A 23,691-nucleotide genomic window follows, 5' to 3' on the forward strand; every position below is an offset into this window, starting at 1 on the left:
TGTTACCTTCGCAGCATTGAATAATGCCAGTACCCATTTAACACCTGTGTTGAGAGGAGTAATTGAGGTAAAGCGCCTTACTCAAGGGCACAACACGCATGGCCAGGGCGGGGCTCATGATGCCTGTGCTCAACCGCTAAGACCACAAAGCCAATTTGCAATGGATGGAAGAAATCAGAAATCAATTTGTCTTTTCTTGTTTTAAGTTCTGTTGCTCTTCATGAAGGTTACGCTCCAAGTGCGCACTGATAAAAAAGGGTATTGAAACTTGCTTGAAGTGGGAAAATTGATGCCCTTGTGGAACAAAAGAGCTAAGGAATTGACTCTGATTGTCACCAAAACCAACAAAAAGAGTCAAATGTCAACAGAGATACTTCTGACAGTCAGTACTTGTATAATTAAGGAATTTTGTGACGGGGGTTGTAAATTTAATAGGTTTTGCCCTTCACACGTCAACGTAATTTAACAAACACTGTTTATTCAGTGTCATTCAAGGCCTTGCAAGAATAAAATTCACAGGTTTACTCAGATGGGAATTGAACCCATGACCCGGCAGATGTAAGTTTGTGCTGCTATATCAGATTCAATCCAGCTAACAAATCCCACAAAGCTTGGTGGTTGAGTGGTAAGACATCTGCACTTGTGGGTTCAAGTCCCATCCCTGTAAGCTTGTGATTTTTCCTTACAGGCCTTCGGACAATAAATCCAGAATGTTTATGAAATAATATCAGTGAAGGGTAAAACCCAATATTAAAAGAACATAATAGTCACCTACAAAATACTTGCATACATGTATATTAACATACCAAACAGAAGAATGTATCAAAATACAGAGCAAAGAGTACTCTCTACTGCATAAACATTATGTGATAAAAAGGTCCAATGATTTTTTTTATCGGATCTGATCACATTTTTAATCCAGTGGAAAGTCCGATGGCCAAGAATTTGTTTTTAGTTCAGATAAAATAGTCTATCTTGCCAAACTGATGCTTCTTTTTATTGTTCCACAGTGAGACGATGTCTGGGTCTTCAAACCCCCACCAATGGTGAGCTGCACCTGGCTACCGGGCACGGCTCATGCAGCGAGGGCGTTGTGTATGGCTCCCAGTGTGACATCCGCTGCGAGACTGGCTACTCTCTGTCAACAGGGGGCTCCAGTCTCAGGAGAAAGTGCCTGCGCCAAACAGTCGATAGTACCCAAGGCTACTGGAATTCCTCCCAGCCAACGTGTGAAGGTTGGTTACAAAGTTTGTCATCATTTGAATTTTTCTATCCAATCTGAGTTTTGTGATGCTCGCTAAGCCAAATCTATAGTGTGTAGAACGTTTTCTTCTAGTTTGAGCCATTTTTTCCCCGTTTATATTCAAATGCAGCCAACACTTGTCCTTACCATGCCATTGCCAATGGCTACATCAGTGGTTGTGCTGGGGACTCTGCCACCTATGGAGACTCGTGTCAGTTTCACTGTGACCTGGGTTATAGGACAAGCAATGGACAGAGTTACCGTGTACGCCAGTGCCAAGCTGACAGCTCCTGGAGTGGTCCTCACTTTCAGTGTACAGGTAAGAATGATGAGACTTAGGCCCAGGGCCCAATTTGCTCTAGTAAAAAATCAAACAATTAAAACTAGTTGCACACCACATGCATTAGATGATGTTTTGGTTTGTAACCTTTTATTTTTTGCTAAGCATGTATCAGGCCTCACAGCGAAATCTTTAAAAGAAGTGTTTCAGAATTTGGCAGTTTGCAAGAAATGTGTAAATTTATCTAGTGTGGAGAACTTGAGGTAAGCAGTGCGCTATATTTCTGCTAGCTCATGCAGGAAAATAGCACGGTTTTGCATTCTAAAAGTAGTCTGAAAATTTGGGACTCTCAAGATCAATACTGTGTATGAGAGTCCCAAAAGTTAAGATAGTGAAAAATAAGAAAAAAAATTCAAGAAAATATTCTAGCACATGAAACAACCAGTCCTATACCCTTAAGTACTGCATCGATCACTCTCTGGTGCAAATTGTTGAAGAAAGGTGTCTTTTAAAAATTGTGTTGAGACCTCAAAAGTGGGTGTTGAAACACTGAGGACCTTATCTTTGCCTCTTGAAAAGTTGAAAGTTGAAGAATTTTGTCCGCTGATGAAGGGCGAGTAAAGTTGGTCAGATCTTGTTTTGCATGTTTTTCTGCACTAAAGGTCCCAGTTTGTCTACAAAACCTATAAATGCCTATATTTTGGCGCTTGAAAAACCTTTAAAAATCTACATTTTGTTCTGTTTTGTAGTAATCCCCCAAATGTCACCTTCATGATATTTGTCATGGCTGATAACATTTCACACATTTTTTTCCTGTGCCCTCCAGTGTTAGTGACATGTGCTGGTCCCTTCTCCATCCCTCATGGTATGGTAGAGCCTGCTGTCTGTAGCCAATCACAGACATTGCCTTACAACACCATATGCCACTTCACCTGTGGTGATGGATTCCGTCAGGAGGGGCCCAATACTAAAACATGCACGGACCATGGTTCCTGGGACAGTCTTCAAAATGTTGTCTGCATTGGTAAGTGTTTAAGACAAATGATTCACAATACATCAATGCACCACCAAGCATTTGTCTACCTCACAGTCAACATTCTGCATTTACTATGCTGCAGTTATTTATTTACCCATTATTTTTTACAGTAACACATAAACACGTTTTGCGTTCTCTCTGCAATGAAAAGTATTTGTCAAGGCTATAGTCATTGCTTATTCCTACAAAAAATATAAGAACCCGTTGCACTTCTGCCTGCTATTTCTTGCTAGAAATCTGAGAATTCTAACCAAAACATATCTTCCATGTGAATAACTAATAGTTGTGATCAAAATGAATAAGTAATTTCTGCAAATAAATTCAGATGAGCAGAGGCCCAGATTCACCGTGGACTGCCCACGACACGTTACTGTCAACAGTGAATTGGGGACTACCTCAGGGACAGTGACCTTTGACGTACCGACTGCAACAGACAACTCAGGTTTTGTTACAGTCACAAGGTGAGCTAGGCTTATAACCAGGCCTCTGCAGATTTATTGTGGAGTCATTTCCTTCAGGATTTGATGTATTAGAAGTTTTAAACTGTAATTTAAAAAAACAAAATAAAAAGTCGATGAAAACGGCATGTAAAAATTATCCCAAGCATAGTTTTAACCTCTTTCACCAGTCGTTAATGGAGTGTTTCGACAGTAACACTGATCGGAGCCTTTTCCGGCTGGATAAATGTAAAACATGTAAAAATCACTGTGTCGCACAGTAATACAGTGTGTGTGTGAAGCGTGCGTGTAGTACATAGTAGTGCACATGATGATATGAAACGGAACATACGTACCGTGCCGCCCACTAGCACACGGCGGGTCAGGTACGGGTAGCCTCATCTGTTTACAGTGGATAAAGTCCAACATGTGCAATTTTCAGAGGGTTCAGATTTAGTTGCATAAAATGCAATGCTTTAAAAATCCTGATGATTATCTTTAGGATAGTGAAGAGAGCTTTTAGGGATACATTTTACTGGCATTTGTTGGAAGAAAAAGATGATAAAGCCCGATTCATTTCCCATGTACGTTACGAATACAAGTGAGGTAGTGGAGTTGTGTGGTTGAATCATGGACATGATTGAAGTGTGTCATGAAAGGTACCCTTAATTGTCTTTCAGACTTTTTCCTCGACTTTCTCAATTAAGAAGTGAACTTCTTTGTTGTTGAGTCCGTTACGCTAACTGTAGTTCAGGCTTTTTGATTTTATGACAACACTGACCATTTTTTTCATCGTAAATTTCCTTTGGATCAAAATGAAAACAGGAGTCGGTGTCCAGAAACTGGACACGAAGTGTATTGTAGGCCTACATACCATTTTATATGTGTAACTGCAGCGCAGCCCAGATTTCAGACACATATTTTTGTTGGACCTATTTCCCAATTGTTCTCCCCATGCCAGTTTCATCTCTATCTAACATTCTTAAGAGAGTGCTCCAGATATTATGTGCTTAAAAGCTACCCTGACTTGCCTGTTGCAGACAAACTGGACACTTAGCACCAGGCAGCAGCTTCCCAGAAGGTAGAACTACAGTCACTTACTTTGCTGCGGACCCAGTGGGTCTCTCTGAGCAGTGCGATGTCATTGTTACTGTTGTAGGTGAGAAACTGTACATTGTATAAACTGTATCTGTGATCTTGTTAACCTGTATGTCTGAGGACTTAAGATGATGGGTTTCCTATAATAAGAATAACCTGAGGATCTGAGGCAAGTCCTGAGGAGCATTACGTGAATCTCCCATTTGAGCTAGACCCGAGTTTGCCTATGACAAACTCGGGTCGTACCTACCGATTTCAGATTCAGCAGCTTTCAACGCGATCTCTCTTATCTGATCAAGAGTTAACGAGCCGTGAACAGGTGATGTATGGTGCCTCTGCCTGTGAGCTTACTGACAAAAAATATCTACCAAAGTCTACTAGGTTCTTGTTTATAATCTAAAGTATTTGGAAAAGTGTCAAAAGTTATTGTGTGAGCAACTTTGAATCATAAAAATCGATCAAATATATCTCGAGATATCAAATAAGAAACAGTCCGACTTCAGCCATGCTCTTCAAGGTTTCCGTTATTTGACACCACCAGCTCATGGTCACTGGCCCTGGGGAAGGGGGTGCCAGGGTAAGTGTTTATCTTATAATTACTTTACTGATAACAGCTGATAAGAGTCACAGTGAAATCGGTAGGTACAGTTCAGGGGTTTTGGCAAATGGGAGTTTCACGTAATGGGCTTTTGTGTACAAAATGTATGGGACAATACTGGACAATATGTGATCCCAGCTCCTGTTCCTGCTGTTCAAATAGCCGCAGGCAAAAGATGGAGCTTTGATGTTTGGCAGACTGCGGTTATTAGCAGTGGAGGGAGGGGATTTGTACATTTTTGAGGATTTGGTTGCCATCCACGTTGATTATGCTCCACTTGATTGAGCTCTTGTTGGGTGATTTTGAAGCATATTTAGTACTGATCCCTTCACGTGCGTATGACTCAATCCTGTTGTGTATATCAGGGATGTAGTCCATCATTGTGTTGCAAATCATGGCTCACATTAACATTTACAGAGCCCTTTCTCACCCTGTCCCTCACCCTGTTTGGCTGGAGTTTTATGTCTCTTGTTATAACCTTCTTTGTTCCCACTTTCTCTCCCGCCTCCAAGTGTATCGTTGCGAGAGACTCCAAGCACCACCTTCAGGCTCTATTCACTGTGATCATGCTGGTTCCATCGCTGGTACCCGATGCAGCTTGGAGTGTAATACTGGTTATATCTTGAGTGGATCACGTAGCAGAACCTGCCTGTTAACCAGTGACGATACAACCTACTGGGATGGAGAACCTACTGTATGCACAAGTAAATAATTTCCAGTATCATTGTGGATTGTGCAAACCAAGTTGACTGTCGAGTAGGTCATTGGTTTGTCTTTGTAAGAAAAGGTTTTACAAAATTGATTCTAATGCCTTCTTAAAGTAAATTAATTATTGAATATTTGTGTTCTTAATCCCAAGTGTGACATATTTATTTTGCCAAACACAGCTTGATAATGCTACCTTTGACCTTTGTTTTCAGTTGTAAGATGCCCGTCTCAGCCGGCCCCACCCAACTCTGTCAAGTCTGGCTGTAGCCTCCCATCAGAGCCATACGGCACTGAGTGTTCTTTCTACTGTGTGAATGGTTATGAGGCTCAGACTAGTGATGATGGAAGGTCTCGCTGTCAGGCTAATGGCACCTGGTCTGGAACTGACCTTGTCTGCGAGGGTAAATAAGTCCAAACAAATTATCCTGAGCATGATTAAATTGTACTAATCAAAACATTGATTATCACTCTTTGGTTCTTTCCATACTATCTTGTTACACATCAGGGGATACCAGTTCATGGTGTTTTAGCAAATCTCTAAGAATGCACTTGTCACCAAATTTTGCAGGTCAGGATCCACCAACACAATAAAACCAGAGTCATGTATTTTGCAAATATCTACCAACAATTAGGTACTCAAGGCGCTGGAAATTAAGTCTGTTCTACAATGGATTTTTTAGGCTGTATGTTATATATTAAATTAATCAGTTTTAAGACATGATTCAAAAATGTGATTTTTTTTGTCAGAGAAGTTAAAGTTGACAAGTTTGTGCCTTTTTTTACAGTTTGGCAAAATTTGGGATATTGCTGGTAAACACTGCAACAAGTTTGCTCGATTACAAGAATATTTGTGGGCAATGTTGGTCACCAACAAAAGGACAAATTTAGCTATCATATAAGTGTTATAATTTACCATTTTTGCCATTCATCTCTCCCATACCCCCCCTTGCAGAAATTGAATGTCCAGTCCTGACATCTGGTTCTGGCATCAACGTTTCCCCACCATCCTGCTCAAGCCGGCCTGTGTTTGGCAATAGCTGCATGTTTTCCTGCTCACAAGACGGCTTCAGAATTGAACCAGTGGAAAATGCCTACGTCCACTGTGTGGGCAATGGGAGATGGTCTGGGGACATATCCCAAATTGTCTGTGTAGGTAAGTTAGGACATATGAAGGCAATTCTGTACTGACTCTTGACATAGTTGACTTTTTTTTGTTAGGTTTAGTCAGTATCACCATCTCTCTGTTTGACCATCATACTGTGTCTGATTCCTCAAACATTGTAGTTTATCAATAGACAAATCCGGTGGCAGCCATTTTCTGTGGTAGCACGAGGCTCGCGAGAGTCACGCTCAGGTAATACACACGCACTCCGGGCTCCTTCGACCAATAGGAATGTCAAAAATGTGCGCACGCCTCGTCTTTAGGAACATGTGCAGCTTCCGCGTTTAATAGCGTGACACCACCGCAGTAAAAGCTTTAAATTGTGGTCATTGGATCCCAGTATACCTTATTTCATATAAAACAAATACCATTTGTTAAATAGAATTTGAGATGGTGGTTGCTCATGAGCCTCAAGTCTAATGTAGGCTTGGTAGGAGAAGGAAAATGGAGTTCATCATAATTCATAGTACCAGCATTTTTGCTTGGTCAGGCACTATATTTGTTAATTTCAACCGGTTGCAGTGAACTGGGCCGAATTGAGGTCATTATAGGCCCAAAGCACTGACCAGTTCTTACCTGGGCTAGCTGTCATAGGAGGTTTGCTTTGGATTTTGATGACACATTGTGCCTTTGTTTTTCGTCGGCCATCAGATTTGTCGTAGGCTCTCGATACACTGCCTACTGGATAATCTGGCCCTGCCTGTGAAGGTGCAAGGATCATCATCACTCTAAAAATCATGGCTTCTGGTTTGCAGATGTGTTGTAGAACCCGTACTGACCTGCAGCAGTGCACATTTATACCTTGGGCCTGTGAGTAACTAAAAGAGGGTATGTTTTCCTCAAACCCTTGTGTCAGGAAAAAGTATTCTCCTTTTTGTCACTCACAGTCCCTCTGGTGCACATATGTACGCTTGTTACTATATCGCCAGTCAGTAAAATATTTACATCACTAGATGTGGACAGTCCTGACCTTAACTGCCCATCTGCCTCGACTGTCTATGCTGAGAGAGGGTCCACTGCAGCCCAAGTCAACTTCCAGGTCACCGCTTCAGATAATAGTGGCCAGCAGCCTACAGTGACCTGTGACCCCGAGTCAGGACAATTTGACCTGGGTCAATATTTGGTCTCGTGCATCGCCTCAGATCCAGCTGGTAACGCAGCGACTTGTTCCTTCCAAATTGAAATTGTGGGTGAGTTATTCTATAGTTGTTTCCTTTTTTTTGTAACATTTTTGTGGATTCATGGGTAGTAGAACCAAAATACTAGGCCCAGGTTTATCAACTTAACTGTAGTACAGTACATGCACTCACTATATTCATTGTTCTTGTTCTTTACTAGAAGAATTGCACTAATTCACACTCTGCACCTGAACAAAGGTGAAGAGAGCATATTGTTGGAAATGTTAATATATGTTTTATTATTGAACAGAGCGCACTTGCACAGCCCTGCCCATCCCAGCATATGGGGATTACATAGGGGACTGTTGCCACGTCTATGGCTGTGTGTGTTACCTGAAGTGCATCAATGGCTACCAATTGATCGGGTCCAGGCAAGCCTCCTGTGAGTTCAATGGCATCTCTACATACTGGCACCAAGATGACACACCGCACTGTCAGTGTAAGTTAGAAAATTCTTATTTACTCACAAGAATCTGACATTGGTAAATGCATTCAATAAAAGCGTTGCTTGAGTTTACACACTTTGAAGTTTAGCGTATGACAGCATACAATCATTTCAAACTCAGGTACTCACTCGACAAGAAAACAAAAGAGATGATCAGTGCTCAAGTGCCATATAACAGCTCTGTGCCCGCACTTTCTAACATCGTTTTTTTCTTGTTCCTATACCAGTAGCTAAAAGGCTGTTGTTTTATGTAGCTCTTAGCCTATGTGTAAATCGTTGTTTGACAATGTCTGATATATGAAAACAAAAAGCAAAGATGAAAACAAAATAGAAAAAGCATAACTAACCTCTGAATAGATAAGAGATTTGATGAGTTACCACCAGATCATATTTCATGCAGATTTGAGAGTGAAGCAAATTTGTTAGGGTGATGGTGTGTCATTATTCATAGTAACAGATCAGGATAGGTGTCAGTGTAACAGGGACAGGAAAAAATGGAACCCATATGTGAAATATTTAATGTTGACCACTCCAATTCATACTGAACTTTGACCTGTGAACTGACTCGCCATTAACAAATAACCGCTATTGACTGTTACAATTCAATTTTCAGTGATCACATGTGAGGCCCTGTCACTCCCCGATGCCGTACAGGTCACTCCATCCATATGTACTGCTGGTAGACCGTTAGCTGGTACCCTGTGCTTTTTCTTTTGCCCACATGGACTCAGTCTGGTTGGGAGCATGTCTCAGGTGTCCTGTGGAGGGGAAGGACTCTGGGACGTGGAGGCTGGAAACTTGCCCACAGATTGCGAAGGTTTGGGAGACCATCTATCATATTCTAGATAAAGATGTGACATTTACACGTTAAAATGTTTAAATGAAAAACATTTCAAATCCATTTACACATTTTCCAAAACATTAAAACGAAACCCAAATTGTGAAAAAGGGACCTAAATTCACCGTTGAATGCAGTCTTCCTTTGAGATAAACATACATAGCACAAATGATTTACAGTGTTTTCAAACCTATTTAATTTACTAAACTGAGCGCTTCAATGCTTGATTACATTTGGGGCACACGTACCTAGTTAAGTTGTTACTTTTTCAATGACTGCCATTGTTGATTTACAGGTATCATGTCAATCACACCGGTCAGCTGACATAATGAGCATGCATCAGCCTTTGTGAATGGCTAAACGTTTAAACGGTTCTTAAAATATTTGCCAAACGTTTATAAGTCACATCCCTAATTCTAGAGAAAGAATTCAGGATTGTGAACCCAATGCATGTGGAGTTAACAGTCATTTAATTGTGTATTGTACTCGATCCAAATATCCATAAGGGTTTATGTACAATAATTAGGAACTATTGCTGATGTGGTACTGAATTATGCAGGTGGTTCACATACTCTATGCTCTTTCAAACAATGAGGTTGCAAAAGTGTACTTGTGCCTCAAATTTAAGAACATGTGCAACAGACATATACAAGTGTGGTGCCACCTCAGTAATGTCTTCTATGAGTATGGTCTCCAGTGAGCCTATACTAAACTACCATTTATATGTAAGACAATAAGCTGATATTTACTTGTGTCTGGACTTGATAAAGCTGCTCAGAGGAAGTATAGCTTGGCAACTTGTGAGCAGAAAGTAGCCAGCAACATGTCCCAGGCAATATACATGACCAGCCCTCTTGGCTTGTAACCCTATTTTTTTTTGCAGAGACAAATAATTTCTTACAAATTACCTTTTTTTCAAAAACAGATCGCATTCCCCCTGTGCTCACTTTCTGCCCTGGACCCATCTACGCCACCCGAGGAGGTGAGGCTGGAGTCTCGGTGACCTTTGACATCCCAACAGCCCGGGATAATAACCTGTCTGGTACCCTGACTCTGGAGACCTCACCCTCCGGCATCACCTCACCACACTCATTCAGTGAGTCCACTGAGGTGTCTTACACATTCACAGATGAGGGTGGTAACTCCGTCACGTGTACCTGTAGAGTTTACGTCTTAGGTGAGTGCTTGGAACCAGTACAGTATGAAAATGGTGGATTTCAAGATATGTCCTGAGAAGCTCTAATTGGCCTCCCACCCCCCCCCCCCCCCCCCAAAAAAAAGAGCTCACAACAGCAACTTAATTTCGGGGAATGTTGAGGAAACCTTAGTGATCAAAGCTTACATATTTACACACACTGTTTTTTTTTACACAGCACAAACTTTTGCACAATAAAGATACCTTAAGTTTTGGGTAGAATGTGAGATTAGTATTCAGGAGGTCCCAGGTTCACATTTGGCTCCTGTCATTCTTTATTCTCATTTTGACCATGTTAGACTATAAAGGCTTGTTGACGCTTGATGTGAGCAAAAGCCAGTTTGTGACGTTATGGCAAGTATTCCCAGTGTTGATTCTCAAAAGCAACACATTTTAACTTGGGCCAAATTTACTTTGTATTTGTAGTGTGGGATATGGAACCGGCTTTCAGGTTACATATTTCGTATCTCTTCTTATACATAATATAGATGATCTTGAGCCTGAAGTCATCTACTGCCCAGACGACTATGCCATCACAGCCTGGGACAAACTCACCGAGGTGACCTGGGATGAGCCCATTTTCCGTGACCCCTTAGGTCATGACCTTGTGGTTAGCAACCATGTGGCAGAGGGGCATACAGCCATCTTACCGTGGGGGCGACACACAGTGGTGTACACGGCTATCAATACAGACAATGGACAGAAAGCTGCATGTCAGTTTGCTATTGATATAACACGTGAGTAACAATTGTGAATGATGGTTTGAGTTATGTGCTTTGGGCACATTTAAGTGACTGGCATTGATCAGTAAGGCTTGTTGATTTTGCGTAACACTGAGTAAAACCAAGTACCAGATATTAAGCAATTCATTTGGGACTAACTGTTACAGATAAAAGATGCGTTCCCTGTGCTATTTCCAAATTTCACCTCGAAAGTTTTTTCACTTGCTATTTTCCTAGCAATGTAAAAGTTTCTCCCTTTTGTATGAGACATTGAACGAAAAAAATGCACCGACATTTATAGTTATTGAATTATTTCATCACAATATTTGAATTATTGGCTGCCAGACAATGTTTTGGCTCTCGCAGGGCGGGTTCTTTTGTGCACAAAATTAAAGCCCTTTTTCAGAGGGTGGCAGACACCCAAAGTCGGAATAAGGTTGTTTTTCCATTAAAACGAGACATGCAAGTTGATTTTTTTTTAAAGAAAGTTAGGTATGCAACTTAAAGTGATACTGAGTTTAGTCATGGGCATCGCCAGGATTTTTTTCCGGGTGGGGAGGGGGCCAAAGTAAATTTTTTCCCAAATATCCTTAACTTTTTCACTATATTCTCAATTTATCATTTTTTCGAGCGTGAGCAGGGGAGCATTTGCCCTACCCCCCATCAAATTAACAGCAATATGGCTTCGCACCTCTTTTTCCCTGTTTTTTTAAATTTTCCAGGCCCCCCCCCCCTCGCGACACCCATAAATGAAGTTGTAAGTGTAAAAGAGTAAAACTTTGAAAATTAAAAGCAGTGTATTTCAATACTGAGTGTAACACTTTAATGATTAAAAAGATTTTTTTTTTCCTATTTTTTTCTTTTTTTCTTTAAATTGTTCTATCCCAAATCCCATAGACTGTGTACACGTTTTGTTCCTCGCGGCATTTTGGACCTCAAACAATCTCGTATTTTAATGAAACTTGTCCCATGTAAAGACCCCATACATGTAGTGCCATTGTGTACCGAAGTGATGTCACGATGACGTTATCATGGGTCACGTGACATTATCTTCAATATGCAAATTTTAACACCCTATATCTAGAGAACTGTAAGTCCGAATGAGTTGAAACTCGGTACATAGGTAGACCGGAATGTGTTATAGACGAAAATTAAAATGACGTCATCATGACGTCATCGTGTGATTTTATATCAATTTTTGAAGTTTTGGACCTTTAGGCCATATCTAATGAATGCAATATGCTAAATTCAAATTCTTTTTGTATTATGTTTGTTAGGTAACAGGCATACTCATAAAATTGTGAAAATAATGTGACGTCATTATGACGTCATCAAAATACTATTTTTTAAAACTCATATAAGGGAATGTTCAATCGTCATGAAACTTAGTGGGTGGGTTGATAATAGTACTAGTACAAAAAATGTGAAATGACGTCACGATGACGTCATCGGTAGATTTTCTAAGATTTTTAAAATATTTACAATTTTATTCTGCTTACAAAACACTTTTATTCATCCTATTGGCTTCAAACATACTAAATTCAAAATTCTTTTGTATTAGGTTTTTATGTAATAGGTATCTGCACAATGTTTTTTTAAAAATATGTGACACGATGACATCATAAAAAATGCGATTTTTCAAAACACATATAAGGGTAAGTCCGTTTGACTTGAAACTTGGTGGGTAGTTGGATATTGTTAATAGTATGCAGAATCTGAAAGTAATTTATGATGATGTCATCATAAAATGTTTTTTATTAATTTATAATTTTTTTACATTTTCTTCTATAATGCTTTAATGCATTTTCAAATATATTTCTTGAATATAAATATTTAAAAAAAGGAAATGCGGAAAAGCACATGTCCTGTTCATCGAACAGGCATAGACCTCTGGTTCTTTTTATTCCATCCCAAATCCTATTGACTTTGTACACGTTTTTTAACTGGGGCACTTTGTAACTCGTATTCAAATGAAACTTTACCTATGTGAAGACCCCATAGTGAGTTTATCATGGGTCACGTGACGTCATCTTAATTGTGCAAACTTAAAACACATAAGAAAATGTCCGATCATCATGAAACTTGGTGGGTAAGTAGATACTAGCACAAGTACTCAAAATCAGAAATGACGTCACAAAGACTTTTGTTCATCTGTTTGGCTTCAAACTTGGTATAGACTAAAACCACAATAAAATAAGGAGCACTGCCAAGTCAGACATCATGATCACTTCATCATGGGTCACGTGACATCATCTTAAACTTACAGACTTGAAGACCCTATATCTGAAGAACTCTTAGTCCGATTGGGTTGAAACTCGGTATGTAGGTAGATTGGGATGTGTTAAAGGTAAAAATTGTGGTGACGTCATCATGACGTCATCGTGTGATTTTATAGCGTTTTTTAAGTTTTGAAGATTATCACCATATCTCATGGACCCAACATGCTAAATTCAAAATTTGTTTGGTATTAGGTTTATTTAGTGAAAGGTATCTGCACTTTCTTTTTGAAAAATGTGTGACGTCACGATGACGTCATCGAAAACGTGATTTTTAAAAACACTTATAAGGGTAAGTCCGATTGTCTTGAAACTTGGTGGATAGGTAGATACTGTTAAAAGTATGCAAAATCTAAAGTGACATTATGATGATGTCATCACCTTTTTTTATTAATTTATCAACTTTTTAACATTTTTTTCTATACAATAATTTGACAAAGTATTTTTTTGAAAGTATTTTTTTACACGTATTATTTTAAAAATTCGGAAAAGCCTGTGTCCTGTTCATCGAACAGGCATAGCTCTAGTTGTTGTTTAATTTGTTCATAAATGGACAATTTGGAATTCTTGATAAACTAGCAGAACCATACAAGTGGGCCAGTAATACCCCACAATTTTCTCATCAGTTGAGAGTTGTCATGCGCTTATTTTCTGTAATGTTGTCCCGTTCCCAATGTTCACAGCCAACAGCTGTCTGCCTTTGCCCAGACCCATGAATGGTGCCCTGTCCTGTGTGCCATCTGGTCTCATCTGCAGTGCCTTCTGCAATCAGGACTACCAGTTTTCCCGATCGCGTGGCCGGAGTGTCCCTGACCAGTATGCCTGCGGAGTGATGTCAGGACAATGGATACCCCATGATGGCCGGGTTCCAGATTGTTCTAGTGAGTAATCATTTCAAACAAATATTTTATTACAATTAATATTTCTGCTCATTTTTTATGGATTTCTACATATTGTCTGGAGATTTTTTTGCAAATGTGGCTGTTCTTTTTATTGTAGATTTTGTATTAAAATCTCAAACCTGCTCTTCTAACCATTCACAAGATCCTAGTCAGGCAAAATAAGGCTGTGGTTGACATGTAATTGATTTGTTACCGTATGATTATAACTTTGCTCATTGTCAAAATCACCAGGACGAAGGGGTGATGCTAACCTTCCCATGAGCCTCATGTACTTTTCTGGAGATTGCAGCGACCAGTCCACACAAGAGAGCATTGCATCGGCATTTATCACTATGATTGAAAATTCCCTTTTCATGGACGCCTGCACACTCAATAACAAATGCAACATTTCGAACGTGCAAGTGCATTGCGGGGCAGGAGGTCAACGTCTTGGGCAAGGCCCTGGGATGCACCGTCGTCGCCGGCGGGGCACTATCACAGATGACCAGCGCAGGAGCGAAGATGCAGTGTGGGGCAAGCTGTTTGCAAGATTAGATGCCACGCATATCCAGAGGCAAAAGCGAGACACTGATATCAACTTTGGTGTTTTGATCAGCTTTGACCTGAGCAATGAGATTGACTATGAGACAGGGATGGAGAGCCAGGATGCTGTCATCGCTGCAGAATCTGAGCTGAAGGACCGAGCTGATGGTCTGATGGCAGCGATAGGAAATGGGAGCTTGCTGGCTCTGAATATGACGGGCATGAACTTAGAAGTAGACACAGACACGATGTCATACGGTGACTCAGTGGTGATCTGTAAGCCAGGCTATATTCTCAGTAATGATTCGCTCTACTGCAGTAAGTATCATTGAGTTGTCATTAAGTCATTTTTGTAGTTGTCTGTGTTATTCTATATATTCAACTCGAATTCTTGAATTTGTGTTTTTTGGGAAATAAATTTTCATTTGTGGATATTTCAAAACCAGATCAATGGTGACAAGATTTCATAAATACATTAAACTTCTAATTGAAATTTGAGTTTTTTCTAAAATGGTTTTCAGTTTTATGAAATGACATATTGATTTTTCCTTGAAGTTGTGAGATGTATTGTGACATTCAGACACATAAGTAAATGAAATGCTAGGAGTCACTTAGTGTTACTGAGTTGTTGTTCACAATGTTTGTAATAAATACTTTTCTTCGGATATTCAAAAATATAAAATTGACACCACAATTGTCATGCCATGTTTGGTTAATATTTCGAGTAAATTTAAAGAAAAGTCATCGTAATATTCTTTAATTGAACACCAAGTGTCACACTTACTTTTGCACAATATTGTTAATATTATGAAATGGTCGCCCATCCTTATATTTGACTTGTATTTTTTTCCTAAGCTGCTTGTAGTTCTGGGACGTGGTACAACAAGCTCACAGGGGAGTGTGATTATTGTGCCAGAGGGAGTTATCAGAACCAGCAGGCTGCACAGTCATGCATAGAATGCCCCCCTGGAACAACAACAGCTACTGAAGGGGCCAAAAACAGCTCCTCATGTGTAGGCAAGTGCAGTATCGGTGGAAATTAATTTTACAACGAGTTTTATAAAAATGAGAGTACTTTGCAAATGAAGAGGACTGCAAATAATTTTGAAAATTGAAAGTAGCTTAATAAGTTTAATGCAGTTGTTCAAATTTACTGAAATCAAAGCATGGTTCTAGGCAAAAAAAATCTGAGTAATGTCAAGGGCGGATCCAGAACACAATTTTGGGGGGGGCCAAAAAAAATTTTGGTCCCCCAAAAAAGTGGGTCAAAAAAATTACGGCGTGGGGTTCGGGGCCCTAGCGGGCCCCGAACCCCACGCCGTAATTTTTGGATTCTAGATGCTCTGTGGTGCGATCTGAGGCAATTTCTGACCACTTCAGCCAATGTTTTTTGAGGAAAAGATGGTGGTGTACTCATTGCCTGCCTTTATTGCGATGTCACATTAAAAAAAAAAAAAAATTGGTTTCGTTTTGGGGGGGGGGCCATGGCCCCCTTTTTGGGGGGGGCCATGGCCCCCTTTGGCCCCCCCCTGGATCCGCCCTTGAGTAATGTGGGGAATCAAACAAGAAGCAATTCACAAAGTGGGAATGAAACAGTTTTCCGGTCCTGATTTTGTACATGATGTTTTTTCCCAACTTACGGTGCTTTAGGGCCCCCCCCCCTCCAAAAAAACCGTCTTCAGTTTCTGGTATGCGCACGGGTCACTGGCAACGTAGCCATGTGGATCAGCAAAATTAAAAAGTTTTTTTTTCAATGTAAGATGATGTCTCAAAACCGCCAAACTCACTGGTTTGAGTGGAATCCTGCTGCTTCACAATTTTAACGTGTTTTAAGATAGGGTTACGATCGAGTATAAGCTTTATGTGGCCTTTCTGGGCTCCCATACATTTTGCACTAAATTTAGTCGGGCACCATTTGCAGTCATCAGCCGACATTTGAAGCAAAAAAGAGGAAAAAACCCCAAAAGCTGCGTCACCCCTCCACTTTTGCTCCGTATGGGCAAGCTCCATACCAGAAACGGAAGACTTTTTTGGGGGGCCTTAGCTCATGGTTTTTGCGAGTGTGACGGAAGTTGGGGGCAGCATTGGGGCAAGTCCGCTGTTTGAGGGTATTCTTGGGGCCATTGGGATCCTTCCAAGATCCGGCCATTCATTTGTGACTTGAATTGATTATAATGGGACATCATGCCTTGATTCTCAATTAGACGAGTGCCCAGCCGGTACCTTTTCTACCAATGGTGTCATTCCTTGCTTCAAATGCCTGATTGGTCATTTCCAATCCCTGCCTGGCCAGACGTCGTGCCAACCATGCCCAACTGGTACTACAACCCTCGACTATGAAGCTCAGACAGTGGACCAGTGCCTTGGTAAGTGGACAGATTTTATCCGGTCATACCTTGCTGTGTAACTATGCATAGCCACCTAAATCCTGCACATCATTTATAGAATGAAACTACAAATCATTTGGGTAGTAGTTGGCAAGTGAGGGGCAGGGTACCAATCCAGCTACTGTTTTCTTTGGTAGGCCAACAGTGAGTACACATATAGTGGCACTGACAGTGACTTACAGGAATAGCCTTTGATTGACTGACAGCCCTAGGGGGGGGGGGTGTTATCAGTTGTGGTATTCTGAGGAAACTGAAGATAAACAGCGGCCTGATAAGCCATAATTGATCAACACACGCTTGACTTACTACTGTACTCTGTCAGTATATGCAGCTTCCCTAGTTTGAGTCATTCTCAATGTTTGACCAGTGTACCTCATCCCCTCTATTTAACATTGCAGTAAAAGAAGGGATGGGAACCAACCTACTGTGGTCCAGAACATGACCTTTCTCTGCATGCATGCATGCATTAGTTCTTATATGTAATTCCTTCTGTCTGCTCAGAAATCTGCCCAGCAGGCAGTTACTCCGACACAGGACTTGCCCCGTGCCATCCATGTGAACGTCGTTACTACCAGCCTAATATCCAGAAGCGTCACTGTGTGCTATGCCCTGGAAGGACTACCACATCGGGCAACGGGTCCACCAGTCTAGAACAGTGTATTGGTAAGCACCCTGACTAAACGTCAAGGCACCACACTGGTCAGTTCAAAAGCATTTTTTAAACTCGGACCAGCATAAGAATAATCTCTCTTTTTATTTTTTTAAATATTTTTCAATGAAATAAAAAGTTGAATACATAATAAGTGAGCTTAGAAACTTTTCAGTTCGAAAAGTGCTTGATGGTCCCAGGGTTCAGTTTATATTCTGACTTCTAACTTCTTTCATCGCTCAAAACACCTATATTTGTGATCAGTTAGTTTTTTATTTAGAGCAACTTTGTCTATAGAACAGACTGGATTTATATGCTGGGATCACGAAGCAGATATCTTCTAACAGAGCTACGCCTGAAACTAAAAAAACCCAAAATATTCTATATTGAATGGTTTAGTATGAGTCAGTGAAAGACAGGACAAAGGGGCAGCTTTTCAAATGGCTCTTTCCTCATCTCTGGTCAGCATTGGAACTGATTTACAATAATTCTTTAACTGTAGTATTAGAAGATAATTAGAACATTATAGAATGTTTAACAGCTGATTTTTAAACGTTCAAGTTTAACAGCTTAAGCATGTCAAATGGAACGAAGCAAAAAGAAACTAGTAAGTTGACGACAAATACAATAGAATAAAATGGGAAATGGCAGCATTTGATGATTTCCCATGTACGCCTGTGTGACAACTGCCATCTTAGAAATATTGTGAAATTCAATATTAAACATATCAAACTCGATATGTTAGACTAAATCTTTGAAACAATAGGATACACCATCCTATAATCTAGATCCTATCTGAGTATGAATGTTACAGCACACAAAGTTAGATGGTTGAAGTGATGAATCTCTAAAAAGTAATATATACAAAGTGATAAACTACTATTAATTCCAATACTAGGAGGTGTGATAAGTGAATCATGACAGAACAAACCAGAGTTATGTCCCCCATAGGTATTGAGATTGGCTGTAGAGGTCATGCATATTAAGAACAGGTGACATAGGAACTAAGAAAGAAGTATAAAGGTACCGGTATATGGGCTCAGTGCGCCTGCAAGCATTTTCACCACTTTTGGGAGCCCCATGGACCGGACACACCGCGTGTGTGTACTGGGTCACGCACATATAGCTCCAAGAATGCATAACTTTATTGTGAATGTGCACAAAGCCACAGTGTATTCGCATGAGCATCAGCCATCGTTGGTAATGCCTTCAAATGCCTCTTCTGATGTCTCCCCCCGCTACTCTCCCTTTCTTGCCTTTGAGGGGGTACTTGTGCACGGAGTCCATAGTATAAATCTATAAAATAGGGAGCGGGTTAAGTTCATTCATAGCTGTGACACATGCCTAGCTTGGGATATCCGGAACCTGAAGATTCGACAACTAATCTAGGATAGGGTTAATCTGTAGACAATGATCAATATTTCATTATAGATATGGATGAGTGTGCCAGCTCACCGTGTGACCACCAGGCTACCTGTGTGGATCTGATTGATGGTTACCGATGTGACTGTCCACCAGGCTATCAAGGAGTCCACTGTAATGATGACATTGATGACTGTACAGACCATCGATGTGTCAATGAGGCAACATGTGTGGACAGGCTGATGGGTTACTTCTGCCAGTGCAGTCCAGGATTCATAGGTCAGACAGTAGTCCAGACATCACTCCCATATATATGGCAGCTTGTTATAACAGGACTCTTTTTAGTTGCGTTTCATTAATTTTTTATATTTCCTTTCAATATGAAAGTTGAACCATACTGAACACTTTGTGAAATCTGTGATGTTCATTGCAATGAAAATGGCAGGCAATGTAAACACTGTTTGATGATCACATGCTGTAGTTTATACTCTTCAGCAAAAGTATTCTTGACATTCAGAATTTGCATTTCGTGCAAAATTGTGTTCAAGTGACATCAACTTCTCATGTCTAGTGAAATCATTGAAAAGATTCTTTTAAAGAAATTTAAAAATGAACGTATCACACATGGACGGTTTGGAAATTTACCTAATTTAGAAACTTAAATTTTCATGCAACCCTGAAAATGTCTCTGCATTGTGTTCTCAGGCGATTTTTGTGAGATGAACATTGATGAGTGTGCATCCACACCTTGCTTAAATGACGGCATGTGCCTGGATGAAGTCAACGGATATCACTGCCAATGTATGCCAAACTACCACGGGCTACATTGTGAACTCGAGATAAACAGGTGAGAATCACTGATGACATCTGTCAATTTACCAAGGGAACCAATCTGAACGGGTTTGCAACCCGTTCAGATTGGTTCCCTTGGTAAAATTTTGTCAGAATCAGCTATGTCTGTAATAAACACAGAGTCAAGTTTGAACTGGTGACAAGCAGGTGAGAATCACTGACAACATCTGTGACCGTAAACTTTGGATATGAATGTGAGAATCAGCAATAACGTCAATCAATTTACTGTGAGGTCAACTTGTAAATGGGATGTAGAGAGGTCGTAATCACTATGATGGTGCAGGTTGTTTTCTGAAACCTTTATACTGAGACATTTCATGGGAGGGATTTCAAAAGGGATCTTGTTGTCTTTTGATTATCGGTTTAATATGTGTGAGGTGTAATAAATCATATACAATGCGGATAAAGGGAAATAGTGCGAAGTTCCTGGTTCCTTAGTGTTGGCTGATTTTTGACTACCTGTCAACGGGAGTTGGACAGAGAGTCAAATCAGCCAACACTTGTTTGTATAATATTAAGGAGTGTTGTTATCGGTATGTTGGATCATACTGACTGGTACAATGAGATTAGCCTCTGGTTCTACTAACATTTTCCTTTTGGAGCTAGTCCCTTCACTTGGTGTACCTTGAAATCTATCCCATATTGCATTTGCCACCAGATAAAGCTTCACATTACATTAATATATGTATTGATCCATTCAATACATTTTGATTTTGTCCACAGCTGTTCTCCTAGTCCTTGCCAACATGGAGTATGTCAACTCCGTGATGGTGGGTACCAGTGCCAGTGTGCTGCAGGATACAGTGGCATTAACTGTACCCTTGACATCAATGAGTGTTTCAGTGGTCCATGTCGCAATGGAGCAACGTGCCAAGATATGGCCAATGGTTACAACTGTGTCTGTGCTGTGGGTTATGAAGGCACTCACTGTGAGAATGGTGTGGACTGGTGTGCTGAGTCGCCGTGTCATGATGGCTCAACCTGTGTGAACCTTGGTTCGACATTTCGCTGCGTCTGCCCTGCACACCGATCAGGCGAGTTGTGTGACCAGACCCCTTGCCAGAATGACGCTGTCTTTCAGGTGAATGCAGACGACACATATAGGTGTTATTGTGAACCCGGCTTCACTGGCCACAACTGCCAGATTGACATCGATGAGTGTGCGTCAGAACCTTGTTCCAACGGAGGTACTTGTGTCGACAGGCTCAATACTTACCTGTGTGATTGCCCTCCTGGATTTGAAGGTCAGTTTCAGTGTTGTAGTACTCGTATGCGGTACTCGTACTCGAGTACTACTCTAGTACTTTTTTTGGAGTACTCGTACTCGTACTCGAATGTCAAAGTACTCGTACTCATCGGCGGCGGAACACTTTTAAAAGTGGGGGGGGGGGGCAAGGTCCAGTTACTGTTCCCGGAGCAGGATTAAAGCAATAAATCAAAGCAAATGGGAAAAGTGTGAAGTTGGTCCAAAACGAAAGTGTGACCTACGTAATGTCTGCTAACCTATGCATGTGGACTATTCCTACCGTAATTTTCGGAATATAAGCCGCGGCTGGATTTTGCCCATGAAAATGTTTACTGCGGCTTATACACAGGGCGGCTTATATGCTGATATCGAGCCTTGAAGAATAAAAATAAGATTCACATATGTACTGGTATAAGAAGAGAGGTGTTGCTGAAATGAATTATCATTTAAAAAGTCATTAACAAACCGAAACCAAGGTACCGAGCGGTAAAAAAGACGGCGAAAGCTGTCTTCAACGCTTGTGACCAGCCGTACGTGATACCATGGGTGGTGTGCAGCTAGCTGCATGCTTTCCCCCAGCGGACCACACCATTTGTGGTAACGAAGGGGTGTACTTTCTTGGGAACAATAATTACCAATATTTCTGCATTCAAAAAAAAAAACGAAAAAAGACGACTAATGCTTTTTATGGTGTTCGAAACATTTCTTTATTAGATAAAAAGTTGTTTAACGTCACAGTATATATTTTTTTCTTGAAACGAATTCAAGAAACGATGTAAAACTCAAAACAGGGACTAAATCACCCCTTACAAAATTGATGGATTCGTCCATAAAAATGTCAGCATCGTTTCCTACGGCGCTAAAGGGTCTTTGGTTTTGACTATTTTTGAAGAAAGTAATGATCGAAACTTGAATTTTTTACGTTACTATTCGCTAGTAATCACAAAAATTTGAAAAGTTTTGAGGTAAAAACGGACCTGTTTATTCTTAAGACAAAACAAGTCAGCATCTGTTGCCACAAAAGCAAGATTTGTAGCGCTCCAGTCAGACAACACACGGTGGGTTGCATACTCTCTCACGTACTGCGGGAAAATGTTGTCATTCACAGGCGCGGCGCAGGCTGCCTGGCCAGCCATGCACTAACTTTTAAGCCCGGGGACCGGGACGGGGCAGCCGGCAGCAGTTCCCGGTGTTTATTTCTCATCATCAATTTCCATATTTGTTTGTAAGAGTATCGATTGAAAATGATTTGATATAAATTTTGTGGCCCTTTTTATAGCTTCTGTAGTGTAACTGGAACTGGTTCAGAGCTTTTTGACTAGAATTTTTTGAGGCCTTACAAAATGGAAACCGCTGCGGTGGGTGTGGCTTATATATGCCGACTTCAGATCTTAATTTGCAGATTTTTGCATGCTGCGCCATACACCGCTTGGCTTATATTCCGAAAATTACGGTATATCCCTATTTTTCGTATCATATTTCTAATTTTGTGTCGCCATACTCACTTGGGTATAAGGTCTATTGTCAAATTTCAACCCCAACCAGGGGTGTCAATAGCTTTTCAAAAGTGGGGGAACATACCTTGATCAGAACTGAAGCGCGAAGCCCTTGAGGCGTGTGGTTCGGGGCCCGCTTAAGGGCCCCGAAGAAAATGCTCTGTGGTGCAATCTGAGGCAATTTCTGACCACTTTAACCAATATTTTCTGAGCAAAAGATACATTGTAGTACATAATACTATTAATAGGGCCCTATAAATGAGACACGTGTTCAAAAATCTTTTTTACCTCTTGTATCATTTTAATTAACCTCGTTTTTTTAAAATCGCTCCTGGTAAAAAGTGGGGGGCAAAATAGCTACCTATTTAAAAGTGGGGGGGGGCAACTGCCCCCTCTGGACCTCCCCCCCCCCCCCCCCCGGGGGGGCAACTGCCCCCTCTGCCCCCCCCCCCCCCCCCCCCCGGTTCCGCCGCCGGTGCTCGTACTTGAAATGACTGTACTCGTAATCGGGCAGCTAAGTACTCGTACTCGACATGTCAAAATTGTACTCGATCATTAAAGTACTCGTACTCGAATAGCAGTACTCGGGGGGAAAAATGTTATAGCTTCGCTTACCATGGCCTTATTTGATCGATTCTTTCGGTTGGAAATTGTTGATTGGCGTGTTGAGAAATCAAGATTTCCTGATTTTCCTCTGTGCAAGTCCGGACAAACACATTTAACAGCTAGCCGTAAGTGGGTCTGTATATCGGTCTGACTGGGTCTGGGCGAATTACGCACAATAACCATTTGCCGTATGGCCGTATTCGGAAATGCAAGTACTCGTACTCGTACTCGGACTCGGAAGTACTCGTACTCATACTATACTCGTACTCGGAGATCCGTTCTTGTACTTGGAGGTACAAATGCTCGTACTCGTATTCGGCAACCTAAGTACTCGGCAGTACTCGGTACTCGGAAAAACGTACTCGACTACAACACTGGTCAGTTTCCGTAATCCCATGCTCTTGGTGTAATGTTTGACCAGTCAGCCTGATATGCATACCCTCAAGATGGGGA

The 23,691-nt window shown here is 40.9% G+C and overlaps 1 protein-coding gene across 2 annotated transcripts in view; it reads left to right on the forward strand.

Moving 5' to 3' along the window:
* LOC119731231 (sushi, von Willebrand factor type A, EGF and pentraxin domain-containing protein 1-like) overlaps nt 1-23,691 on the forward strand; it is a 131,834-nt gene that overhangs the window by 84,299 nt on the left and 23,844 nt on the right. For both annotated transcript variants that reach the window (XM_038204319.1, XM_038204320.1), the window contains 21 exons: nt 1,011-1,235; nt 1,374-1,562; nt 2,350-2,547; nt 2,885-3,020; nt 4,037-4,155; nt 5,205-5,396; nt 5,613-5,801; nt 6,353-6,553; nt 7,516-7,752; nt 7,991-8,179; nt 8,799-9,002; nt 9,949-10,200; nt 10,707-10,955; nt 13,900-14,097; nt 14,350-14,958; nt 15,496-15,657; nt 16,845-17,006; nt 17,529-17,690; nt 19,108-19,317; nt 19,744-19,885; nt 20,614-21,134. In XM_038204319.1, the coding sequence (XP_038060247.1) occupies nt 1,011-1,235; nt 1,374-1,562; nt 2,350-2,547; nt 2,885-3,020; nt 4,037-4,155; nt 5,205-5,396; nt 5,613-5,801; nt 6,353-6,553; nt 7,516-7,752; nt 7,991-8,179; nt 8,799-9,002; nt 9,949-10,200; nt 10,707-10,955; nt 13,900-14,097; nt 14,350-14,958; nt 15,496-15,657; nt 16,845-17,006; nt 17,529-17,690; nt 19,108-19,317; nt 19,744-19,885; nt 20,614-21,134 (4,746 nt within the window). The remainder of the gene's footprint in view (nt 1-1,010; nt 1,236-1,373; nt 1,563-2,349; nt 2,548-2,884; nt 3,021-4,036; nt 4,156-5,204; nt 5,397-5,612; nt 5,802-6,352; nt 6,554-7,515; nt 7,753-7,990; nt 8,180-8,798; nt 9,003-9,948; nt 10,201-10,706; nt 10,956-13,899; nt 14,098-14,349; nt 14,959-15,495; nt 15,658-16,844; nt 17,007-17,528; nt 17,691-19,107; nt 19,318-19,743; nt 19,886-20,613; nt 21,135-23,691) is intronic.

The sequence above is a fragment of the Patiria miniata genome, unplaced genomic scaffold, assembly GCF_015706575.1.
Source record: "Patiria miniata isolate m_02_andy unplaced genomic scaffold, ASM1570657v1 HiC_scaffold_23, whole genome shotgun sequence".
In the NCBI taxonomy this organism is placed as follows: domain Eukaryota; kingdom Metazoa; phylum Echinodermata; class Asteroidea; order Valvatida; family Asterinidae; genus Patiria; species Patiria miniata.